The sequence below is a fragment of the Apteryx mantelli genome, chromosome 23 (assembly GCF_036417845.1).
Source record: "Apteryx mantelli isolate bAptMan1 chromosome 23, bAptMan1.hap1, whole genome shotgun sequence".
In the NCBI taxonomy this organism is placed as follows: Eukaryota; Metazoa; Chordata; class Aves; order Apterygiformes; family Apterygidae; genus Apteryx; species Apteryx mantelli.
In genome coordinates, this window is record NC_090000.1 from 524756 (window position 1) to 547084 (window position 22329).

Genomic DNA, 22329 nt, shown 5'->3' on the forward strand with positions numbered 1-22329 from the left:
TTTTTTTAGGCACAAAGATTCGACAAGCCATTCTCCAGAGTTACATCCCGGATTGTACTAAACCAGCATCGGTCCTGCTTCTCCTCGGCGACACAAAGCGGCAACGACAGCATCAGCCACACACGCACGTGTATGTACAGAGAGCGAGCTGCCCGCGCAGACAGGGCTCCCGCTGCCCCCGCACCGCCGCCCCCAGCGAAACGCCTCCCACCATCCGGGCATCGGCTCCGGTCGCGAGCAAATCTCGGAGGCAAATCTCCTGCCGTCGCCGGCTAACGCAAGGCCGATGCGTTAGTGCACATGCATTCGTCCAAGTTCTGCCCTCAGTGTTTTCACACGCACGTTTTTCACATTATAAACGACACTCTAATGCTCTATTCACATATTCAAGTTTAACTCTTTCCTTTCCAAAGTACTAAATCGTCACTAGACGGTCATTTACTCCGCTCCACTGCCACATGAAGTTATTTCCCCCAGTTTAAGGCCTTCGAATTTTTCCCGACAGTTGAGACGAGGCTGGGGACAACAGCAGAAACACCCCTTCCATTCGCTTCCCTTTACTCCCTTCTACAAAACATTTCCCTAACTTTTTTTTCTGTTTAATACAAATGCAGCTAAATTACAAAATAATATACAACTGCAAGTAAAGCATGAGATGAAAATTGAAATGACATCACAAAGCAAACGCAAATATTGCAAAATGTGCTTTTTAAACTGCAAAATAAAAACAAAACAAAAACATAAGAGGTAGCTTTCAGAATCAACAATCCAGGCTCTGTCAGGCAGGCCATTCAAAAAAATACCAATTTTGGTAATGATAATGCACGAAAGGAGGCTGACAAAAAAATCCACCGCAACATCCCTTTCACGGCCGCCCCGGTGCTGCTGCAATCACACCGAGCACACGGGTCGCACGCCGCCGGGCTGGGACACGGCCTGCAAACGGCCCAGGCATTTCAAAAAGCAACACTCCCCCCCACCCCACTCCCCCCCAAATCAATAAAAGCTCATGAGGTCACAAAAAAACGAGGTAATTTCAAGTAAAATGTGCTAAACACAGAAATATTCAAAAACTTTTAAAAACAAACACGAAGCAAAAAACACGAAGCAAAGCCATCTCTCACCATTCACTCCTTCATAGCTTCCTAGGGTTGAGGGCTGGGCAAAAAAATTATCGGCATGTTCCAAACGCCCCAAAAAAAGGAAAAAAAAAAAAAGGAAAAAAAGGAATAAAAAGGAGAAGCCTCCCCATGGGGAGCACGGCTCCTTGCAGCCAGCCGGGGCCCAGGCTCTGGGAGCCCAGCACAGCGCACACCCAGCGGCAGCACCCGCACCGAGCCCAGCGGCACCCCGCGGCCCCAGAGCCCGCACAAACTCGTTCCAGGCAAGCGGCCGGCGGGACCCGGGGGCCTCGGGGAGCAGGAGCAGAGGCGGGAGCCCCGCCGCCGGCGCCCCCACGCGCCTCCCCTGCCCGCCCCCAGGAAAAGACGAGAAGAGAAAGCAAATGCATAGAGAGGTCTTTGGTCAGGAGCCGGGGTCGCGCTCTCCGGCGATGCCCGCAGCCCCGCTCTGCGCTCGCGAACAGACCGGCATGTGCCAGGGTTGCGGAAACAGCCTTTATTATAGCAGCACAACCACCACCGCCGACACAGCCCCCCATCGCAGCACCCAGCGCAACGCTGCCGGCGCGAGCGGGAAAAGCGGCCGCCCGGGCTCCCACGGCGAGGCGGGCGCTCGCTCGCGCTCTTCTCTCCCGGTATTCTCCTCCCAGCTTGGCTCTCCTGCCCCCGCGCCGCCTTCTCCAAAGCGGGGCTGCTTTCCCGCCGCACGCTTGCGCATTACTGAAAACGCTTGGAGGAAGCTCTGTGCTGCCTGCGACGCAGCAGCCCCGGACCCGGGGAACCCCACCGGCGCCGGGCTTACCTCCCCCAGGCCACGGCGAGCACCTTCCTGCGCGCCCGGGGGCCCCAGCGCCTGCCGCAACGGGCGGGGGAAAGGCGCTGCTGGAGCAGGTGGCTTCTCAGCAGGTCTGCCAATGCTTTTTTATGGTGATGGAGGGAGCGGGGGGGGGGGGGGAAAGAAAAAATTAAAGCCTTCCCAAACCACTGGTCATTGCAAAATCTGGGGCTGCAACATGAACCACATCATCAGCGCGCAACCTTCCTGATACGGTCCTTCATATCGAGAGCCACCTGTGCTGGCTACGACCGGTGACGGACAGTCAAGCCGGGGAAACGCCTCTAACTTGGGGCTTTAAACGATACGTGTTTTCCCCACCTTGCCACCCACGGGCAAGGTTGCAAGTGCAGCAGGCAACTGAGCGTGGGTGAGCGAGCAGCTGGGGAGGGGGAGCCAGAGCAAAGACTTTGGTGGGGAAAGGAGATGTCGCGAGACCCTGCTTTCGACAGACCGCTCTCTCCTTCCCCATCCAGCGCGCTTCCCCTGCTCGCCCCCGGCCTGGCGGCGGGCGGCCAGGAAACGCAGCCGAGTATTTGGCTGAGGCTGGGTTCTGCTGCGCCGCGTGCGCTCGCTGACTGCAAGGAGAACACAAGAAAGGGCGGTGGGCTGGCCCTGCACCCCGCCGCGGTGGGCCCACGCCGCCCGAGCCGCAAACACAAACAGAATCCTTCTAGTAACAGCAACAAACGAGAAATAAGAACAGAAGGCCATGGATGATGCATTTTTTTGCCCAGTCCTCCATGACTCAAACCCACGTCCCCTCCGTGTCCCTTAAACGTAGCACAGGTAGAGATAGGTCTTCTCTATCCTCCAGTCGGTGGGGATCTCCTCTGGCTTGTGGCCCTTCATGTGTTTCTGCATGGCGGAGAGGCTGGGGCAGTACTCCAGGCAGATAGTGCACTGGTACGGGGAAGCGCCGTTGTGGGTCCTAAGGTGTTTGATCATGGCCGAGTAATCTCGGGACCGCTGGTGACACAGCTTGCATTCAAAGGGCTTCTCACCTGCAGGCCGCGAGAGGAAGAGAAACACAGAGAGACGGGGGCGTGAGCCGCCGGCGGTGCCCTCCCGCCCGTCCGCAGAGCCGGCCGCGCCGGCAGCAAGCGCTCCGGGAGGGCTCAGGCGCCGCAGCACGAGCACCCGACGAGCGTCGGGAGGGCAGGGCGCACGGGGCAGGCCGTCCTCCGACGGCAAGGTCTGCGCACCCTCCCTCCGTGGGGCTGGGGGAGCCCTCCCGCGAGGCGGCTGCTGATAGCTCCGGCAACGGCTCTGCTCCCGCGAGCGCCCGGGGCTCCCGGCCGGGACGCCTGCCGCCTCTGGCTCTTCAGCTCGAGAATCATTTTGATAACGTGTGAGGCTGGGGCTGAGATTTCAGGGCCTCGCTTTAGTGCGGTAATTAACTGCCCAGCCTTCCCGATATTGATACTCGCTCTGTGCACAGACACAGCGAATAATGAAGTAATGAACAGCAAAAGTGATCTAAATATTGATCCACTATTTACAATAGTTACATGCTGATGCATTCAATGATTCATTATCCTCGGCAGACACCCTGGATTCCTCAGGAGCTGCGGCTGCCTTCCCGCAGCCCCAGCCCACGCTGCAGGCCCCTTGGATGGGGAAGCGTTTCAGGGCGAAAGGGGAAGGCTGCTGCGGTGCTGGGTTGCTGCCCAAAAGCCAGGGGAGCAGCGGGTTGGGCAGAGGATGGCAGGACCTGCTTTGGGAAGAGCCACCGGTGCAGAGGTGGATGTGGTCTCATGGAGCAACGGTCCAGCGCCAGGCATCCGCTTGGGGACAACTGGATCCACCATGGAGCAAGAGCTGGCACCTCCCGCCGCCGGAGCCAGCATGGCGCAGGGGACCCAAGCCCAATATCAGGGCCACCGAGCACTTGCTGGGGGATGGGCTCCCGCTTTCTCACTCCTGCAGCGGTCTAGGCTGTCCCGGAGCGGTGTCCACCCCGCCGCAGAGCCGGGCCAGCTCTAGGTAGCCTGCAAGGCCACAGCAGGGCAGCGTGCCCGACGCAGCCCCCCGCGCCGTGCGGTCCCGGCCGCGGGCAGGGTGCGCAGCACGTACCTGTGTGAACCCGGTAGTGGGTCTCCAGCTGGTGCTTTAGGCTGAACTTTTTGCCGCAGCCGTTGCATTCGTAGGGTTTCTCTCCAGTGTGGATGCGCTTGTGGCCTTTGAGCGTGCTCTCGTCTCGGAAGCAGCTGCCGCAGAACTCGCACTCGTAGGGGTGGTCGCCTGCAATCGCACAAGGACCGCGTCAGGGCCACCGCGGGGCCGTCCCCGCGCAAGCCCCGCGCTACCGGCGCGCCGCCGGGGGCCCCTTTGCGAGGTCCCGCGGCCTCCCATCGCGCCGGGGAGGACTCCTGCCCCGCCGCCGCGGGTGCCCCGTGCCCGGGGAGGGGGCCGAGGCGGGGGAGCAGGGCTGGCGGCACCCCCAGCGACGGACAGGCAGCGCCGTGCACCTCTCGGCGAGCCCCAGCAGATGCCCCAGCTCAGCTGCCCGCGACGCCTGCGGCCCCCGGCCCCCGCTCGGGGTGAGCAGGGGCATTTAAAATGCTCCGGATCGGGCGGCTGATAAATGAACTTCAGTTCAGCACCAAACTCCGAATTATTTGAATGAAAGGTGAGGGCTCCAGCTACTTATTTATTACAGCAGTGAAGGCAAGGACAATAAAGATAGATTGATCGTCCAAGACTTTGTTCATGAATATTTAAATATTACTGATTTGTCTTGTCACTGTAATTACAATTTCTCTGTGCTGCATATCCTACAACCACAGTTTATGGTAAAGAATGGCCAACTGTATTTCACTTGTCCTACTGCAGATGTGCAGAGCTGCCAAGCGTGTAATGTTCCTCGCATTTCATACATTTTCTTCAGCTGTGAAGGCTTAAGTCATCCACAATGACCTACGTTTTTTCATTATCCCCATGTCAAACTGCACTCGTGCCTGGGCATAAATTGTCCTTCTAGTTATATACTCACATGCCTGTGCTTTCACTTCCTCTTTAAAATGATATTTTACTCTCTCTCTGTTTTCTCTTTGGACCTGGAGACAAAACCCGCAGCCCTTTGCCCCCTCCCAAAGACAGACCGGCCACATAAATCCCCCGTCTACGCCAGCGTTTCCAGCCCTTCCAGCCGCGCCACACGATTACTCTTTCTAGAGCTTTGCGTATAACAGCGCCGTGATATTTCACATTATTTTTTGATCGCTGCAGACTGGCGGCGAGCTCGCAGGGCTGAAACGCACCAGATCCGCAGTGCTCCCCGCGCAGACCCCGGCGGCGGCAGCAAGGGGGCGAGGGGCCGCGCGGCGAGCCGGGGACGCTGCTGCTTCGGAGCCTGCTAACGGCTCCTTCCCGGGGGGACGGGGACGGAGGCGGCAGCGGGGGCTCCCGCGGGCGCAGGGAGCAGCGCTAACGCCGCTGCGATCTGCCCTGAGACCCCGCGCCGGCAGCACGCGCAACGCCCGGGAAGGCAGCGCCGGGGCGGCTCCTCTGCAAAGACGGCGGGGGCAGCAAAGGTGGCGCTTGGAGTTAAAAAAAAAAAAAAAAAGAAAAAAAAAGAAAAGAAAAACAAAAAACGAAAAACAAAAAACCCCCAAATCCAAGAAAGCTTTTCAAAGCGGTGGGCTGGGGCTGCGAGGACTTGCATGCGCGCTCGCTCTGCCGCCGGAGCTGGCTCGCACCGCGTGGAGCCGGACGCACGGTCCGCCTGCCCCCTCCCCATTTCCAGCTGTTGCCTTAAGACTCTGCTTGGCTCCTTGTTCCCCAAATCAAAGGTACCGATTTCACTGCCCGGCACCCGTGTCAGGGCTCGCCACATTTCCGTGCGTTCATTTTCTGAAGAACACGTGTAAACGGAAGCCAGGTGGATAATTCACATGTTTGGCCGAAGCCACCGATGGGAGCAGTGGGTTTTTTTTCCTCCTGCTGCTTCTTTACAGTGTCCTGGTACTTTAAATGAAGTGTTAAACTCAGGAGCTAGTTTGACAAGATCTTCATGAATTTAATTATCAGCCCGGTCACATGCTAAATGAGTTTAAATATGGCATCTCCAGAGCGAGGCCAACAAGAAACGGGAGCAGGCAGCACCTGCTGCAGCCTGGCCGCGGGGACGCTGCCCGGGGCCACGTCCTCACGGCACGCTCGGAGCCGGCCGCGGCGCGGCGAGAAGGATCCGATTTGCGGCACGCTGATTAACTTTGCAGGGCCCCGATGAGCCTGACACGAGGCGCGGGGCAAAGGGGACTAACGAGGGCCCCCTCCGGCCAGCCCTCTGCACCTGTGACCCGCTTTCACGCCCCTACCCGGCGCCGGCCAGCCCGCGGTGCAGCCAGCCGCCGGCCCCGAAGCACCTTCCCGCCGCAGCGGAGAGTTTATCCCACCTTCGGCCGCGTGAAGCAGGGATCCGTCACTGCCACGGCCTCGCTGGCCAGCGGTTCCCAGCACAGCTGCTGGCGGCCGAGCCGAGCCTTGCCGAGCCGTGCCGTGCCGCAGCCTCCGTTTTAAGGACGGGAATGTGCCATTGCGGAGGGGCCGTGCGCTTCTGAGCGGGCACCCGGCCGAGCGGAGACGCGCACCGCCTGCCACGGAGACCGAGCCGGCGCGAGACACAGCGTCGGGGGAAAAACGCTAATTATTCCCGTTCTCCAGACAGGAAATGGAGGCAGAGAGATTAAACCGTTCATACAACGGCACTAAGGAAATCGAGGAAAGTGTTTGGTTTGAAAATAACCAGCAACAGAGTCCCGGTCTCACTTTTCACATGCGGCGCAGACAATTCCTCCTCTGTCTCACCTACATCTACGCCCCAAAGGAGCCGACGGGCAGAAACGGGACATACCTGAAGGGCCGTAGCCCTTTTCTGCTCACAGTGAAAAGGGAACCTCGGCTTTCTGCTGCTTTCCCAGCACAGCTCCAGGGCCGCTCACACCCGAAGGGGCAAGGAACGAGTCGGGCAAAGTTTTACGCTACGAAGCCGAGTGCTGCTCCTTGGGCTGCTTTTGTGGAGCTCAACCATCGGACTCCCATTCAGAAAAAACATCATCACACCCTAGTCAGCAAGCACAATTACACATTCATAAAGCACTACGCCATCCTGATTTTCTTCAAATCAGGACCTAATAAACTATCACAGGTTATGATGGAATCCATGTTATAACCCGCAATCCGGGTCAGTGCATTACTTGTTATAAATATCTATTGCACTTGGTATTAATGTGCTTATAACCACCGAGCTATCCTACCAGCAGGTCTTTCAGCATTCTCCTAATATCTATTGACCATCAACGCCACTGAAGATTAACGGCAACTAAAAGCCTCACAACAAACTTTACTAAAGGCAGCACATCATCTCCGGAGGCCTCCCTTCTGTAATCTCCTTCTAATAACCAGCATCTGTAACCTTGAGTGCACCTTCTTTGATTAAAACCTGCAAAAAGGGTCAGATGAGACTTTTTTTGGGTTTTGCCTTAGCTAGTACTTGTGAAGAAATACACGCTGCTGCTTTTCCTCTCCCAGACCGAGAACCCCCCCGCAACATGCAGCTCTGGAAATCACAGCTCCAGAAGCCGGGGACGGAGCTGCCTTTTGGCGATATCGCCAACACAGACCCCAGCAGCCAGCGTCCCCCTTTTAGGGCGCTGTGCCTGCTGGGACCCTACTAAAAGGGGAAAGGAAAAGAGCTATCCACGCTTCATGCGTATTTGCCAACCCACCAGAAACAAATTGGCAATCAGAACGAGGCCGCGGAGGGAGCGCGAGCCTCCAAATTCTGCTGGAGAACGACGGGAGAGGAGCGCGTTCTCCACCCACCTGCAAACAATCCCCTCCTCCCCGCCACTGCAAAAAGCAATTTCAGTGCCTGTGATTCATAGCAAGGCTGCAAATTACAGGCCAGCCTCCCCGGCACACAGCGCGGCACAATCCAGCTAATCACCGGGCCCGGCAATAGGTCACCGTCCCCCGGGACTCATCAGGAAGCGCTGCTTTCAGGCGGCGCAGCACGTGCCCGGCCGCGGGGAGCTGCGCACGAGGGTCGCGCCAGCCGCCCTCCCCCGGGACGGAGGGCAGCGCCTGGGCACGGGCCCGAGCAGCCACGAGCGCTGGCCGGCGGCTGCTTATCCCCCGGGAGCACCGCGGCGGCTTGGCCGGGAGAGGGGCAGCAGGGAAGGGGCAGGGCGACCAGGACGGCTCGGCTCCGTGCCCGGCTAAGTGACCGGCAGCCGGGTGCCGCATGCCCCCGTTTGCTCACGCGCAGTAATACTTGACCCATATCTGCAAAGCTGTAGAGGTGCTCGGATGAATGGTCTTACGCCAATGCTAAGATCCCGCCGGGAAAGGCACGTTGCACTCGGATTTGCCGTGCCGCGCTCGGCCTCGCGGGGGGCCGGGGGGCTGCTGCAGCCCTCCGGGGCTACGGTGCGAACCGCCGGGGTGCTGATGTGTCCACGCATGAGGGTTTGGCCAGGAAAAGGGGAGCTGCCACGGCAGATGCGTCGCTGTTGGAAAATTGGCGCTAATCTAACCTCAGGGGAACGCTCAGCCAGAGCCACCGTAGCGGGGGGCAGAGGGACCGCTTCTAGGCACCGCGCTCAAACTTGGCTGAAAGGAGGCAGGAATAACCCAACCACCTTCTTCTCCACTGTTCCGGCCTTTTGGGTCTCAGCAGCTGAAGCCGGTCAATCCTCACGCGGTTTCCCTCGGATTGGGGCACCACATGGAGCCAGGCTATGGTATGGGACCGAGAAGCTGTGCGGGTGCTCAGGCGCGCTGCGGCCAGCTGGAAGCCTCTGGGGGGGGGAAATCCTTTTTTCCCCCTTTTTTCTACTTTTTCCTCAGGATTTACAAGTAAATGACCCACACCCAGGCATAACAACATCTAAAGAAGCACGGGAGATGGTCAAAAGTCAGCAGAAGAGGCAAAAGCAGCAAAGACACATTGCTCTTAAACTGCAGCACACCTGTGTCCGGATGCAGAGCCAAGCAGCATGTGCATCGACGCTCAAAAGGAAACAAACTCCCTAACTTTAGGTCAGGATTTAGCACCAAAAGACTACTGAAATGCAGAGAGCTCTGGATATTCAGCTCCTTTAGACTCCTGCTTTCGGATGAGACAGCTGTAGCTGGTGAAGCCTGGCTTACGTCCAGCTCCTCTGCCCTTCGCCGCCAGCACCCTGCACGTGTGTTCTCCCTTGCCGTTTTGCACCATTCTCCCAACTCAACGGGAAAAGCACACGAACAGCCTGTCTGAGCAGCCTGCTATCTCTCAGATGTCCTGCACAAGCAAAAACTTCCAGGGAAACCATCCTGTTCCTATGCAAACATTTTCCAAAAGTTATGACCAGTTTTGGGCGCCTGACTGGACAGAAGCAGTGGAGTGATTCTGCAGGGGACAGGTAGCTTTGCACTGTCAGAAAGTGTCTGCTGCAGTACTGCAAATCAGGTAGCTAAACCTGCTAGCCAAGTTTCAAAATCTTTTTAGTTCTGTCTTGAACATCATGGATATATACACCTCCATTTCCTACGTATGACCAGTCTTTAGTTGTCGATATTCTAAGAATTGCTTGCTCTTACACTGCAAGTAGTGAAGTTTTATAACTGATATGAGATCATGGTGGTCAGGTTAGCAGGAAGTGGTCTTCCCCTCGTCGGGGATGTCTCGAGGCAGACGCAGCTGCTCTGACCAGAGCCGTCAAGCGTGAGGCTGGGCTCTCCAGAGCGGTTCTGCCGAAGGAGGGTACTGCCCTTCGCTCTTCTTAAAGCACGGGTCGCTGCTGGTAGCGAGGATTTGCTCAGCGGAGCGCGGCAGAGCACCTGAGGACACCAGCTCAGCAGCCTGGCAGCGTGCTCCGGGGCTGCCGCGAGCACGGCAGTTCTGCAGCAGGCACTGTGAGGACAGCGCGTGACGCGGTCACATCTGCGCCTTCACACCCCGACTCTCCTCGAGCCGAGCGGTGCTCTGGTGGAGCGTGCAATTCACACGCCACGTACGCGTCGCACAGGTCCCTATAATCCCATCAAGGCCGAGCACCAGCTGATTGCATGCATCTACTGCGCTTAAGCCAATGAAGTGGGGTATGATCGCACATCCCCTAGGAAGGTCACATGTCACATTATACTGGATCAACTTATTACATGGGGCTTCTTTTCCTTGGTTTTGTTTTTTAAACCCAAACAACCTCAACTGTGGGTTACAGTTGCCTTGAGGCTTTTTTTTCTAAGGACAATTTGACTTGTTCTTTTTAAAACAAAAAGGAAAAGCAAGCGTCTCTGGAGCCCTTACTGACCCAAGGGTGGTGAGGATCGCTCCTTGCCCGGGCTGCAGCAGGTAGCGCCCGTGCCAGGGACGTGCCCCGTGCACTCGGGCAGCTACAGAGCTCCCGCGCTGCCGCTCACGAGTCGGGGATGCTGCAGCCCGTCGGGCGCGCTCGGGCGCCGCGCCACCGCGCCGCCTTACCTGTGTGGGAGCGCAGGTGCCTCTTGAGGGCCGTGTGGCTGGGGAAGGTGCGGTTGCACTCGCTGCAGATGTAGCTGCGCACTCCCGCATGCACCTCCATGTGCTGCTGCAGGGCCGTCTGCGTCTGGAAGCGCTTGCCGCACAGCAGGCAGAAGACAGCCATGTCCGTGCCTGCAAGAGAGGGAGAAACGCGCCTCAGTCACCCGCCAGCAGCAGCTCCCCCGGCGCGCGCCCCGGTCTGCTCGCTTCCCTGGAGAACGGCCGGCGAGGGCCAGGAGAAAGCCAGAGCGAGCCGTGCTGCCAACGGGAAACCGCCCTCCAGCGGTGCCCCCTGCCACCGCCTCGACCCCCGTCAGAGAGGCCTCGGCAGAACTGCCCGGGCTCTTTCCGCTCCCCAAACGCCCGCCCGATGCCCCGGTCCGGCGCCTTCCGCAACACGGCCCGGCAGCTCGGCTGGGGAGCCGGGCAATGCCCAGCAACGCTTCCAGCCTGTTTGCACGGCGTGAGCCAGCGGCAAAGGAAGACAGCAGCAACTTCTCGCTTAAACCACTGCCAAGTCATGAAACGCAGCAACTCTCAGATGGTTACCAAGTGCTAACGAAAAGCGTATCATCCAGAGCACCCCAAAACACAGCGTGCGTAAACCGGCCAAGAGGCAAATCAAAAAACAAAGCTTGCGGCCGTGCATACGCTGGCTTTCAGGTTTCATCAGTTTAAGTGGGAAGAGCACGCTTTCCTAATGGGCAGCTGGAATACGGAGCACAAGGGGCAATTTGGGGGGAGACAGAAAGCTTTTAATGACTCTTCCAAGAGCGCCTCGGTGGGCAGCCACGGAAAAGAAAGCAAAGGGCGTCTGGACGGTGCTTGCTCCGACGCCCGCAGATAACAGAAACGACACGCAGACAGCACCTTTCCCGGGCAGCACAGCGCCCGCGCTCAGCACCGCAGCAGGGAGGCGAAGGGGCTGGCCCGGCCCCGCTGCCCCCTGCACCTGTGGGATGCATGAGCTCAGCGCCCTGCAGCCGGGCGCAAACGGGACCCAAAGACACACTGCAGATCCCGGCGCCTTGGGAAGCTGCTCCAGACGGCACGGAAGAGGGCGAATGCAAACGCGCAGTGCCCCCGCACCCTGCGGCGCTTGTGATCCATAGCGGCAACGCAGACGGCAGCTTGATCCTACGAGCTGCACACATGCACGCACACACACAATTATAAAATTGGCTGCATCAGCGGAAGAGCAAAAGTAAAAAACATACCGTCAATAAAAATGTAAGACCTTTGTGTTATTAAACAATTTGTTTTAGTTTATCCATAGCTGATTGTTCAGAACCTATGAGTCGGTACAAATTGTATTACGTTGGGAGATTAAGCAAATAAATGCTAGCTTTTTGGAGACATTAAAATGTGAGGACTATGGAAATAAAATTATCTAGAAAATTGTATTAGCAATTCATTAGCAGCAGCAAGATGTTCAAGGTAACCAACAAATCTGCGTTGCCTTTAAAAAACAAGGCAAAAAGGGGGGCTGCTTGCCACGGTGCCAAAATCCAGCTCCGCGGCTGCAGCGGCGAGGCAAGGACGAGCGGGGCAGCATCCTCCGCCTCGACCGGGGCGCCCCGCCGGCCGCCCACACTCAGCGCTGGTGCGTTTCGTCCAAGGAAGGATGGAGGAGCCTTTGCTGAAAATGCATGTCTGCAGGGACATTTTGGGTGCAGAGAGGGGAAGCTAAGGAAAAGAGAAGCCATGTACTCGCACGCACGTGCCAGCAGAGAAGCGATGCCATAAGAAGTGGCTCCTGTGTTTGGGATTCGACCAAGAACAAACGGCGTCGGGGTATTTTTAAAACGCTAAATGTGGAGGAATATGCCAGGGCTCCGCAAGGCGCCGGCGCGGGGGGAGGCGCCGGGGCGGCCCGGCCCCGCGCGCTCCGCAGCGAGCGGGCGCAAGCGCCTGCCATTATGCAGCACCTCCAGCGACAGTAAACAAATTTGTCAGCTCACTAGCTCATTAAGGTGTGCGCCCCTGCACACGCGGGATTTATTGGTACTTGTACAATAAAAGTAACATGAATGGATTTACTAATTTTGTCAATCACTTCCAGGGAGGAAGAAAAAAAAGTTCCCGAGAAAGGGCCTGGGAAGCAAAGGGGAAGGCAAACAAAAGTGTGAATGGAGCGCTCCGGGGACGCCCGATGCTGGTGGCGCCTTGGTGCCTCCGTGGGCGCCTGCCACGAGCCCGTCGCAAGGCGCTCGCATGCAGGCGGGCATGTGCGTGCTGAGTTTGCCGAGTCTCAGCGGCCGCGCTACGCGGGGGGAAAAACTAACCAAGCGGGAACCGACCACGTGCGTTGGGAGAGGCAGCTCTCCCGCTGGCCCGGGGTAAGGAAAAGCGTTTCGCCCTCCCCACGGATTTGCTCCTGGGGGAGGCAGCCGCACGCCCCCCATGCAGCTGCGGACAAAACTCTCCCAAGCGCCCGGGAACAAAAAGAGCGAGCCCCGAGCGGCCGCGTGGAGTAAATCCCGAGAGGTATGCGGCCCGCCGGCCTGCGACTTTCAAAGCGACAGCAGGACGGGTCAAAGGTCCCCGGGGCTGAGCCCCGAGCGCCGCGGCCAGCTGCGGAGCGGCGGCCCCGGCCCGCGGGACGCCGGCCCGCCTAAGCCCGTGCTAAGCAGCACCCGCTGGGGCGGCGAACAAAGGGCTCCCGCGGGGCGGCGGGAGGACAATGCCGCCGGGCCAGCGCGCGGGCCCGGAACAAATCCTCCGCGGCACCGCGGGGCCCTCATTTGTGAAACTAATTGGCCCCCGGTGGAAGAGCTGGGCTAACGGCAACGGCGGCGGCGGCGGCGGGAGCGCCGGGGACGAGCCGCCTTTTGCAAGCGCTGGGGCACGGGGAGAAGCCCCAGGGCAGCGGCGAGACGGTGCATTGCCCCCACGCCTGCAAGGCTGCTGCGGAGCCCTGTGGGGCTGCACCTCGGGGTGCCGCTCGCTGACACCGGGCACGGGCAGGTTTTCGCGTTATGTAGCGCAAAGCAAACACGTACCGCGCTTGCACCAGGGAGGTGAGTTGGGCCAGGGTGCAGCTCACAGAGCCACCGCAGGAAACGACCCGGCGCGGGAGCTGGAGGAGGCAGGAGAGGGCCGGGAGGTCCTGCCAGACCTGCCGAATGCAACCCTGGCCGGGCAGACGGGGTCTTGCAACCCCGAGGCAGAACCGACGCGCATCCTCAACCAACCGAGGACGGCGGCAGGAACGGGGACCTGCGCGGGCTCTGCCCCGCGGCCCGGCTGCAGGCCGTTACCGAATCGAGCTGGTTTGGGCTTCTTAGGCCCTACGGAAAGGCTGCCTGCTCGGGAAGCTGCAGGAGCCCCGCAGGGCCGGGCTCGCAGGTGCTGGCACGGGTCTGGCACGCCGGGATGGGGACGGAGCCGAGCGCCTCCATCAGCGGCGCCCTGCGCCTAGCTGCGTGCAGGGCTGCCGGGAGCTGCCTCCGCCGGTGGGAAGCAGGGGAGCGCTGGCGGCTGGGAAGAAACCTGGAGCAGACAAAGGCAGCGGCTGGGAGGGAACAAAGGGCGCCGGGGCGCCGCGCTCGGGCGCTCCCCAGCCCTGACGGCTCGCGGCCGCGGGCTAGCGGCTCCCGGCCTAGCCTTGGCAGGCGTTCAGGAGCGTGCTCGCTTGCTCGCTCGCTCGCGCACGCTTGTGCAGCTCCCTGGCACCCCTCCAGGGAATAACAGCCTTGCTGCAAGCGGAGCTGCACAGAGGTGACGCGGGGCCTCGACCCGCCCGGCGGCGACCGCCGAGAGGATGCGGCGAGGTCCACGAGCCGCCCCCGCGCAGCGCTGCAAGCAGGCGGGCACCAGGAGAGCCCTGCAGCACCGGGCACCGCCAGGCTGCGGGAAGCGCCTGGGCCGAATTCCCAGGACCGACAGACGCCCGCTCAGACCCTCGGGCAAGGGCCAGGTTTGCAAAACCGCTCTGCGCCCAGCAGCTCCTCCAGCAGCCTCGCGGCTTCTCCCCCGGGTTGCTACGAGCTCGGTGCCCCACGTGCCGTGCTCTTCGGCAAATCTGGCCTTTCGTTCCAGCGTGGCCTCAGCAATGCGGCGCGGAGGAGAGACAGCGACGCTGCCGAGCAGCACGGCAAACGAGCCCAAAACGCCAGGGAGGGGAAGGAGCACAGAGAAAGCAACAACCCCAAACGCGCTCATCTCAAAAACGCCGCGGCATTTGCAAAGCTCCCGCTACCCGCAGCCTGCAGAGGCGACGCCAAATTCCCTGCGCCAGAAAAGGGGGTGACAGCGCCGAGGCCGGGCCGGGATGCAGCCCGGCGCCCGGTCCCTCCCGCGCCGCCCGCGTGCACGAAGCCCCCTTGTTCCAGAGCCGCTTGGATATGCGAGTGCTCAGCCCTTGAAAGAAAAATCACCCCTGATAAATAAACACCGCCGCCACCACATACACACAAAAAGAGAAAGACGGATTTATTCATTTCGCTGACATTTTAATGGTTTCTCTCCTTTTTCTGGAAGATGATTACAAATTAAGCAGCATTTAAACGCTTTTTACTGTCAACAATTAAAAGGAGCGAATATGGAACCGAAAGTATAGTGACCATTCATTTCCACGGTAACGCTGCTATCAGAGAACACCAAGGGGCCTTTCCTGTACTGTACACTGCACAATGGCAAAAAGTATACCATTAATTTTGTAGGACATTCAAAAGCAAATTAAAATATAAAAAGCTCTAGGCACAAAGATAGATACCAAGAGAGAGGGCAGAATAGGTCAAGCTTGTGGAATTAAAGTCTTAGCAACAGTGGAGGTTTAAGCACAGCCCTATTACACCACATTCAATAGCCACCTTCTCGCATTTTTTTAAGAGACTATCTGCTGTTTTCTTAAAGCCCGCAGTAGTAAACAATTAATACAGCGTGCAGCAGTGCTGAGGGTTTCGAAGACAGAGCAGTGGTCTGCCATTGAGATGAGATTTTGGATGCAACATTAACTGTTTGGAAGAGATCTTGCACCATCTGATGTGAGCGAGGCAGGTTTAAATAACAGGGAACAGGATGGGTACTCACCCGAGCCGGTGGCTGCAAGCGTGCATATGCACGGCCCCGGTTTTTCAAAGCATTTCTTCTTGCTCCCCAATTTTCAGGATTTTCAGTTATCTATGACCAGGGATTTAAAAGACCAACGAGATGCATTTCACAGCTATTCGAGGACTTTTCTCCCCCTTTCGAACTTGGGGTGAGGAGAGAGAAAATCACCACAATACTAAACGCAGCAGTTTGTTCACCCTCTGACTGTACAACAGAAGAAATTAAAAGAAAATTTCCTTGGAGATCGGCACATGGCAATGATGCAGGTCGGGTCTTGGTTTTATTTCTTAAAAGGAGCCCTGTACATTTCTGTACCATAAAGTTTAACATGCAGGAGGTATGCCAAAGAAATAAAAGAGACACGTCCCCTTTAAAAGGAAATATAATTTACAGTGTGCAGCCAGGCGGTCCATAGTTTCAATCTCGTTTACTATAGAGAAAACTCTGCTAGCTGTTCTCTATCCCACAAATCCGATTTAATCAGACAAGCCAGCCAGCGTGGCTTGAAGTAAAAACGGATAATTAGTAAACAGAGAGCTACTTCAGTGCTTCATTGGCATTCGAGCCGGGCTAGTGTGTCGCATTTAAAATGCAGTCTGATGAAGTTTACAAAATCAAACCATTTGTTACTCCTATTGAAGAGGCTTCAGGCCACTTGCAATTAAATTGGAATTAGTGCTCAGAATGAGATACAGCAAATTCATACTAAAAAGGGATCTGACTTTGAGACATTTGACTTCGAGTTTTTCCCCCCCGCGTGTGTGCGCGTGTGCGCGGGCATCTGCGCGCGGCGGCGGCGTTCTCCTTGCGGCTGAGACCCCGGCCGGCCGCCGCCATCCCCGCGCGAGCGCCCCGGGGCGGCCGGTTGCACGCAGGAAGGGTGTGTTTGCTCCCGATCCGCTGCGAGAGCCATTGCTCGACTCGCTCGGGCAAGGGAAGAGGCGATGCAGTGATGCGGGCAGCCCTGCCCAGTGCTCCGGCTGCTCGCGGAGGTGAGGCACCTCCCAGCCGAGCCGAAGGCCGGGTGCACGCACCTCCCGCGGCCCCTCGTCACTACCACCCATCTGCATCCAGGGCAAAACTTCCAGCCGTTGTGCCCGTCCTCGGCAGGAGTCGGTCCCCCCGTTCTGCAGGGCGGCACTGACGCAGCGACTCACCCGAGATCACGGAGCAACCCCGCGGACGGATCACTCGTCTTCGCTGTTCCTCCAGCCTGCTTCCTGCAAGCAAGGTCTGCTGGGTCCTGCCACTCAAACAATGTGAACAGGAGGAGACCAATTTTAATTGCCACCTGCCTAACTAAAAAATGCATATATATGTACACACACACACACACCTGGCCAGGGCCTCCAACAAGACCTGGGCTTCATTCAACCTTTTTATCTAACGAAATCACTTGAATGATGTACATTCAAAAGAGAGATGCTAAAATTGTTGTCACCATAGTCAAGACAGAATTCAAAGGCTCCCAAAAATTCCTGCAATGCAAAAAAAAAAAAAAGGAGTCCAAGAGTTGGCTCTTGCAAGAGCAGATTTCAGAGAAGTCTGCAATGCGTTTGCCAGCATGCCAAGCGCTCCTTAGCGGCCACCATCTCTGGGACAACCCTTCTCCTCTTTGCAGCTGCAGGTCCGCTGCAAAGGGTAGCGGCTGCAGGTAGCTGCGGCTCCCTGCTCGGAAAGGCGCTTAAACCGGGCGCGGAGAACCGGAGTTGGCGGGGCTAAAGCGCGTACTTGGGCCCAGGGCGCAGCGCAGCACCTAACGTAACGCTTCCCCCTCCCAGGGCAGCGGCGGCAGGGACAAGCCGGCCCCGGAGACCCTATGCAGGGCGCAAAGCACGCCAACGGGATCCTTCGGCTCGAGCCGCCGCCGCTAAGTGTAAGAAGATTAACCTAGTTTCAGTATCTGGTTTTGTGATTATTAGGAAAACAAAAGCGACATTTCGTTTGGCAGCACCAAAGCAAACCCATACAGACCAAGCGGAAGAGAGCTATGATAATAGCACTTTCCTGGATGCCATTTTGCACACATGTACATCTATACAATGCACGTATTTGCATGTATATACGGAGATATTTTGTAAAAGCATCATCCAAGTGCTCGGCGGATCCATGCTTTTATGATTCCCACTCTCCTGTCACTCTCCGGCAACACTTCTCCCTGAAACAAAGGCCCCAGTGAGAGGAGATTGCTGTTGTCTGCTGACACGGTGGCGGTGCTGGAAGCCTAAAAGCATATCCTTTACAAGGGATACTGCATTTGAAGCATCTTCCAAGATGCAGGAGACCGCAAAGCCGACCTGCCCTCTGCCACTGCCCCGCTGGGGCAGCCTCGGCACGTCCCCCGTCCTTCTGCCTCGGCAAAATAAACATTATTTATCCTGCTATCTCACAAGCATGTTGCAAGGATTAATTAATGCCTGTACAGTGCTCCAAGCACACAAAGCATGATAAAAGCTAAATAGTAGTATTGGTGTTTGTTTAAAGACCAACACCTCAAGTGCGCGTCTTCTGCTCCTCCACTCCTGCCTAGCAGGCTGAACTACGGACTTTTATCAAACGACTTTACCAGCGCTTTGCACTTCTCCGCTGCCTCCCGCAAGGACCTCGGGCTGCTGCTCAGAGGCTGCCGAATGTCACTCCCCAGCACAGAAAACGAAGCGAGTGGGAAGGCTTCCGCGGCCACCAAAGGCAACCGAGCCGTGCTCGGCCCCAAGCCCCGGTTCGGCAGCGCCGCCTGAGCGGGGACACGCCGCGGCTTCCCGGCACGGAGGCAGCGGCAGAGGAGGCCGGGGGGTGGTCTGCAGCGAAAACGCCAGTTTTCCCTCAGAAACATCCGTGCAGTTGCTGAGTGAGCAGAGGAGCCCGAAACGAAATACCGCCACCCCCCCGCACTGCACTCCTACAGCCGTCATGATTAAGGAGAGAGAGGGGGGAAAAACATATGATAAACAAGTGACACACTCATTTTGCGCCGGAATCACCAAATCATCCCACTTTCACAGGCTGCCTCTAGACTCTGCAACTGAGCTTTCATGCTAATTAACATCTTTATAGACGGCAAATTCTCTCAAGGGGGTATTTGTTTGATTATTATTATTTACTCAGAGATACCACAGCTTTCTTCCCAAGTTTAACCGACTACAGAAAATTAATTCTTAAAAAGCAGCACAAGCTGCTTGCTACACTGCTGCCGATTTTCCCTTTCGGGCTCAGGCGATGCCGCAGGGAGCGGAGGAAAAAGAGCCGGCTGCGGGAGGACGGCAGGAAACGCCGCTTTCCCCAGGCAGGAGCTGCCCCCTTCGCATGGCGCCTTTCCTCCCTTTTTTAAGCTCATCGCACCTAGAAAACCTCACGCAGTTAAGAGCAGACGTGCTTGGAGGGATGCTGAAATCACAAGCACGGGCGATGAAGAAGCAAGCTGCTATTGGCTTCGTGCTTCGCTCGGCTCCCGGGCACGTGTGCCGCTTCCCGCAGTGGTGCGGGAAACCCGAGCGCAGCGCTCGTGCTGGGGGCCGGGTGCTTTCGGGATCCCACGCCGGCGGCTTCGGCAGGGAGCTTTGCAGCAGGCACCGGGCAGCACCAGCGGCGCTCAGCCCTGCCGAGCCCTTGCTCCCGCCGTCACCGCGCGGCTGGCGAGCGGTTGAGCAAACATTCTTGTACTGGAAGTTTGCTTGTGCCCGAGGTGATTTATTCCAAGGGCCATCTGGACGCGGGAACAATGCGGTCCCATATCTGAATGACCCGGCGCATTAGTCACAGCCTCTTCGCTCGACCTCTCCGTCCCTCATCTTCACACTTTCTCCCTTTCTCTTTGAGCGAGGCAAAACGACCGGATCCGTTTCTCACCTCTCCTTTGGCCGGCGCGGTTCACAGGCCCGCGGAGACAAAAGGCCCCGCGCTGCGCTGCGTGCCGCGGAGCCGCAGCCGGCACAAAAACGATGCACGCGGCCTCCCGCCCCCGCGCACGGCGCTGCACCGCACCGTGCACCATGCACCATGCACCATGCACCGTGCCGGCAAAGCGCCCGGCGGGACCCTGCTGCGACCCGCCGCCGCGCCGGGCCCCCTCCCTGCCCTCCTCGCCACGCTTCCCCGCGGCTGCACCGGGAAGAGTTATTACGCGGGAGCGCGAGCCGGGAGAAAAACCAAGCGACTATTAGCGGCGGTAGCTTTACTGCAACAGGCGCAGAGCTCATTCATTTCATGTTTTGCGGAATATAAAAGCACTGAAACATTTTAATTTTAAATTCTTATCATTGAATTTACTGCTTTTCTCTCGCAATGATTTGTGTTGCTTTTTAATTTTTACAGTCTCTACAGAAGCCAGATGCTACCGCCTAGGGCCAAAATAATAAAAACCTACTGCAGTCATGAGTTACAGAACAAAAAAGAAACGCACAGTTGACAGAAGTTAATATCTCAATTTAACAGTGCTGCTTTGCTAATGATCCTTTGATATGTGTTTATTTAGAAAGGTCTGATCTTGACCTTGAAAGCAAACTAAACCACAAAGTCTTTATAAGAAGAGAGAAAGACTTTATTTATAGAATGGCTTTATGTCAATCACGGCAGCAGCTGGACTCGAGGTGAAAAATTGCTAAGAAGCGAGCGGGTTCATATGTATCCCGCGGATTAACACCTTATTTAGCTATCTGGGCGGGGGGAGCACGAATTTCCAGCGAGGACGGGGCACACGACCGCAGCGAGCTCGCAGCCTGCGGGTTACGACGCGAACCCTCGGCACGCAAGACGAAACGCGCCCGCACGCTGGAGGCTCGTTCCGGGCATTTTCCCGCAGCATGCGTTAGCTGCCTCTGCCAGGAGCCTGCACCAGGCCCGTTTTGGGGGACAACTGCCTGGAACCGGCCCGCAGCACATGGCACCCCGGGGCATGGTGCACTGCGGGCCACAGCACAGAGAAAGCCGGACACGGAGAACAGGCACGGCCTGGAAACAGCCTCCTCCCTGCTCTCTTAGCACCTTCCAACCATATTTTCCTGCCAGAGAAGGAGCGAGCTGTCTTGGAGGCGCAACCCCGGACAAGGCAGGCAGCATGCACGCCGATGCTGGCCGAGCTGCAACGGGTTTTCCTCCCGAAGAAACTGCCAATCGCACAAACCTTATGTTTTGAAACAAAAATAAGATTAACTTTTTATAGGCCAATTACATTTTACTGCAATTCCCACCACTCACCGGGGTGAGAGGAGTGTTTCCTAAATCCCAAGCACTGTGTAAGCCTGGAAATGTGAACGTGCTATGGAGATGCCATGTTTAAGATGCTCTGCACACTGAAATGTAATTTCTACTTTTTTTGAGCCAAACAGTTATTTGAACACATTTCAGAGCCCCAGGTCCTTTCTGATGAAACTGGAGGCAATACTTCTTCCTCCAGCCCCTTCTTGCTCCCAACTTTCTGCTCCGGGAGGCTAGCAAAAGTCTTAGTCCTGAAAGTTTTTATCAAGTAAATATCAAAACTGTCCAGAAGGGCAAAAGTTTAGCACATCAGAGGAGACAACCTACGGTTTTTAGCCCTGGCAGCACTCTTTAGGCGTTTCGGTACCAGTTAGCTTACAGTCACTGAGAGAACTGTAATAACGGAGATATGATCCGCTCCGCGCCATAGAGACTGGATCGGATGCTCTGGTATGGCGATGTTTGTGTCCTTCTGCTGCTAAACCATGCAAATCTGCGGCTGAGGCAGTTACAAAAGACCTCTTTGCATGTTGACTAGAGAAATAAATGCCGTTGCGGAGCCCCATCTGGCCAGGCAGCTGAATGGGGAAAGCTTAGTGATATTGCACAGTCGCAAGCGGGCCTAAATTTAGATACGTGAACGAGACAGCAATGATATTTCAACCTCAAAGCAGGTGTGAAAGACGGCAAGCTTGATGGCGGGCCTAAGGCACAGGAAACCTTGCCCCAGATGGGACGGCCAGTCTTGGCCCACGGCTGGCGTGGCCGCGAGAGCGGGGGTCCCGCAGTGCGTGGGGCCGGACGAGGGCCCCGGTGCAGCCCCAGCGCGGCAGGAGAGCGAGGAGATCCCGGCGGGATGCCGGCCTCGCGCCGTCCGCAGGGGCGGCGGGGCCCTCGGGGCGCACGAGCCGCCGGCTCCTTCCAGCTCGCGCGCACCTACAGCCTGAACACTACCGTACTTGTTGTCCTCTACTTCCTGGCAAAAGACCACCTCGTTTGACCAAAACGCATTAACCTTGTTGGTATCTCGGTATCTTCGCGCCATATCTCCTCTCTGCGTGGCTCCAAAGGCCTCCATCCCCGTTGCTTTTCTCTGAACCGCGTCCAGCTAAGCTCGCTGCACACTCGCACAGGCGCACCCGGATCCATGCAGCATCAGCCTTCGCGGCACATCGGAGCTACCCAGCCGGCAACCGACGCTTCCCCTTCCCAGGCACAAACAGTTTTCCCTAGTCGACCAAAAGCAAATTGCTATGGCATTTTTTGCCACCGCGTCACAAGGGAAGCTGTCATCCACTTACTCATTGCCACCATTAAGGCTTCCCAGATTTCTTCTTCCCAACAGGAATTTCAAATGAAACCAGCTGAAAAAATAACTTTCTTTTCTGTTGAAAGTGTAACATGTTTTTCCTATTGCTTTTGTAATGATGGTTGCATTAATTTGTTAGGAACCGCATGGAGGTCTCCATTTTTAAACAAAGAGCCTCAATGAGGAGACGAATCCACAGAAGCGTTTCTGTTCAGGCGGAAGCCCCTCCTCCCCTTTTCTTTTTGCCCAAAGAGTCTCTATTATTAGCACGTGCACACTGAAAGCTGTATTTGCAGAATGCTGC

General features: G+C 57.1%; 1 protein-coding gene across 2 annotated transcripts in view; it reads right to left on the minus strand.

Annotated features, from left to right (window-relative positions):
• Positions 1–1537: 1537 nt before the first annotated feature.
• The window catches only part of ZBTB16 (zinc finger and BTB domain containing 16), a 97068-nt gene continuing 76276 nt past the window's right edge, over positions 1538–22329 (minus strand). For both annotated transcript variants that reach the window (XM_067310149.1, XM_067310148.1), the window contains 3 exons: positions 10430–10600; positions 4033–4200; positions 1538–2960 (listed from right to left, as the gene is read on the minus strand). In XM_067310149.1, the coding sequence (XP_067166250.1) occupies positions 2731–2960; positions 4033–4200; positions 10430–10600 (569 nt within the window). In that variant the 3' untranslated portion in view covers positions 1538–2730. The remainder of the gene's footprint in view (positions 2961–4032; positions 4201–10429; positions 10601–22329) is intronic.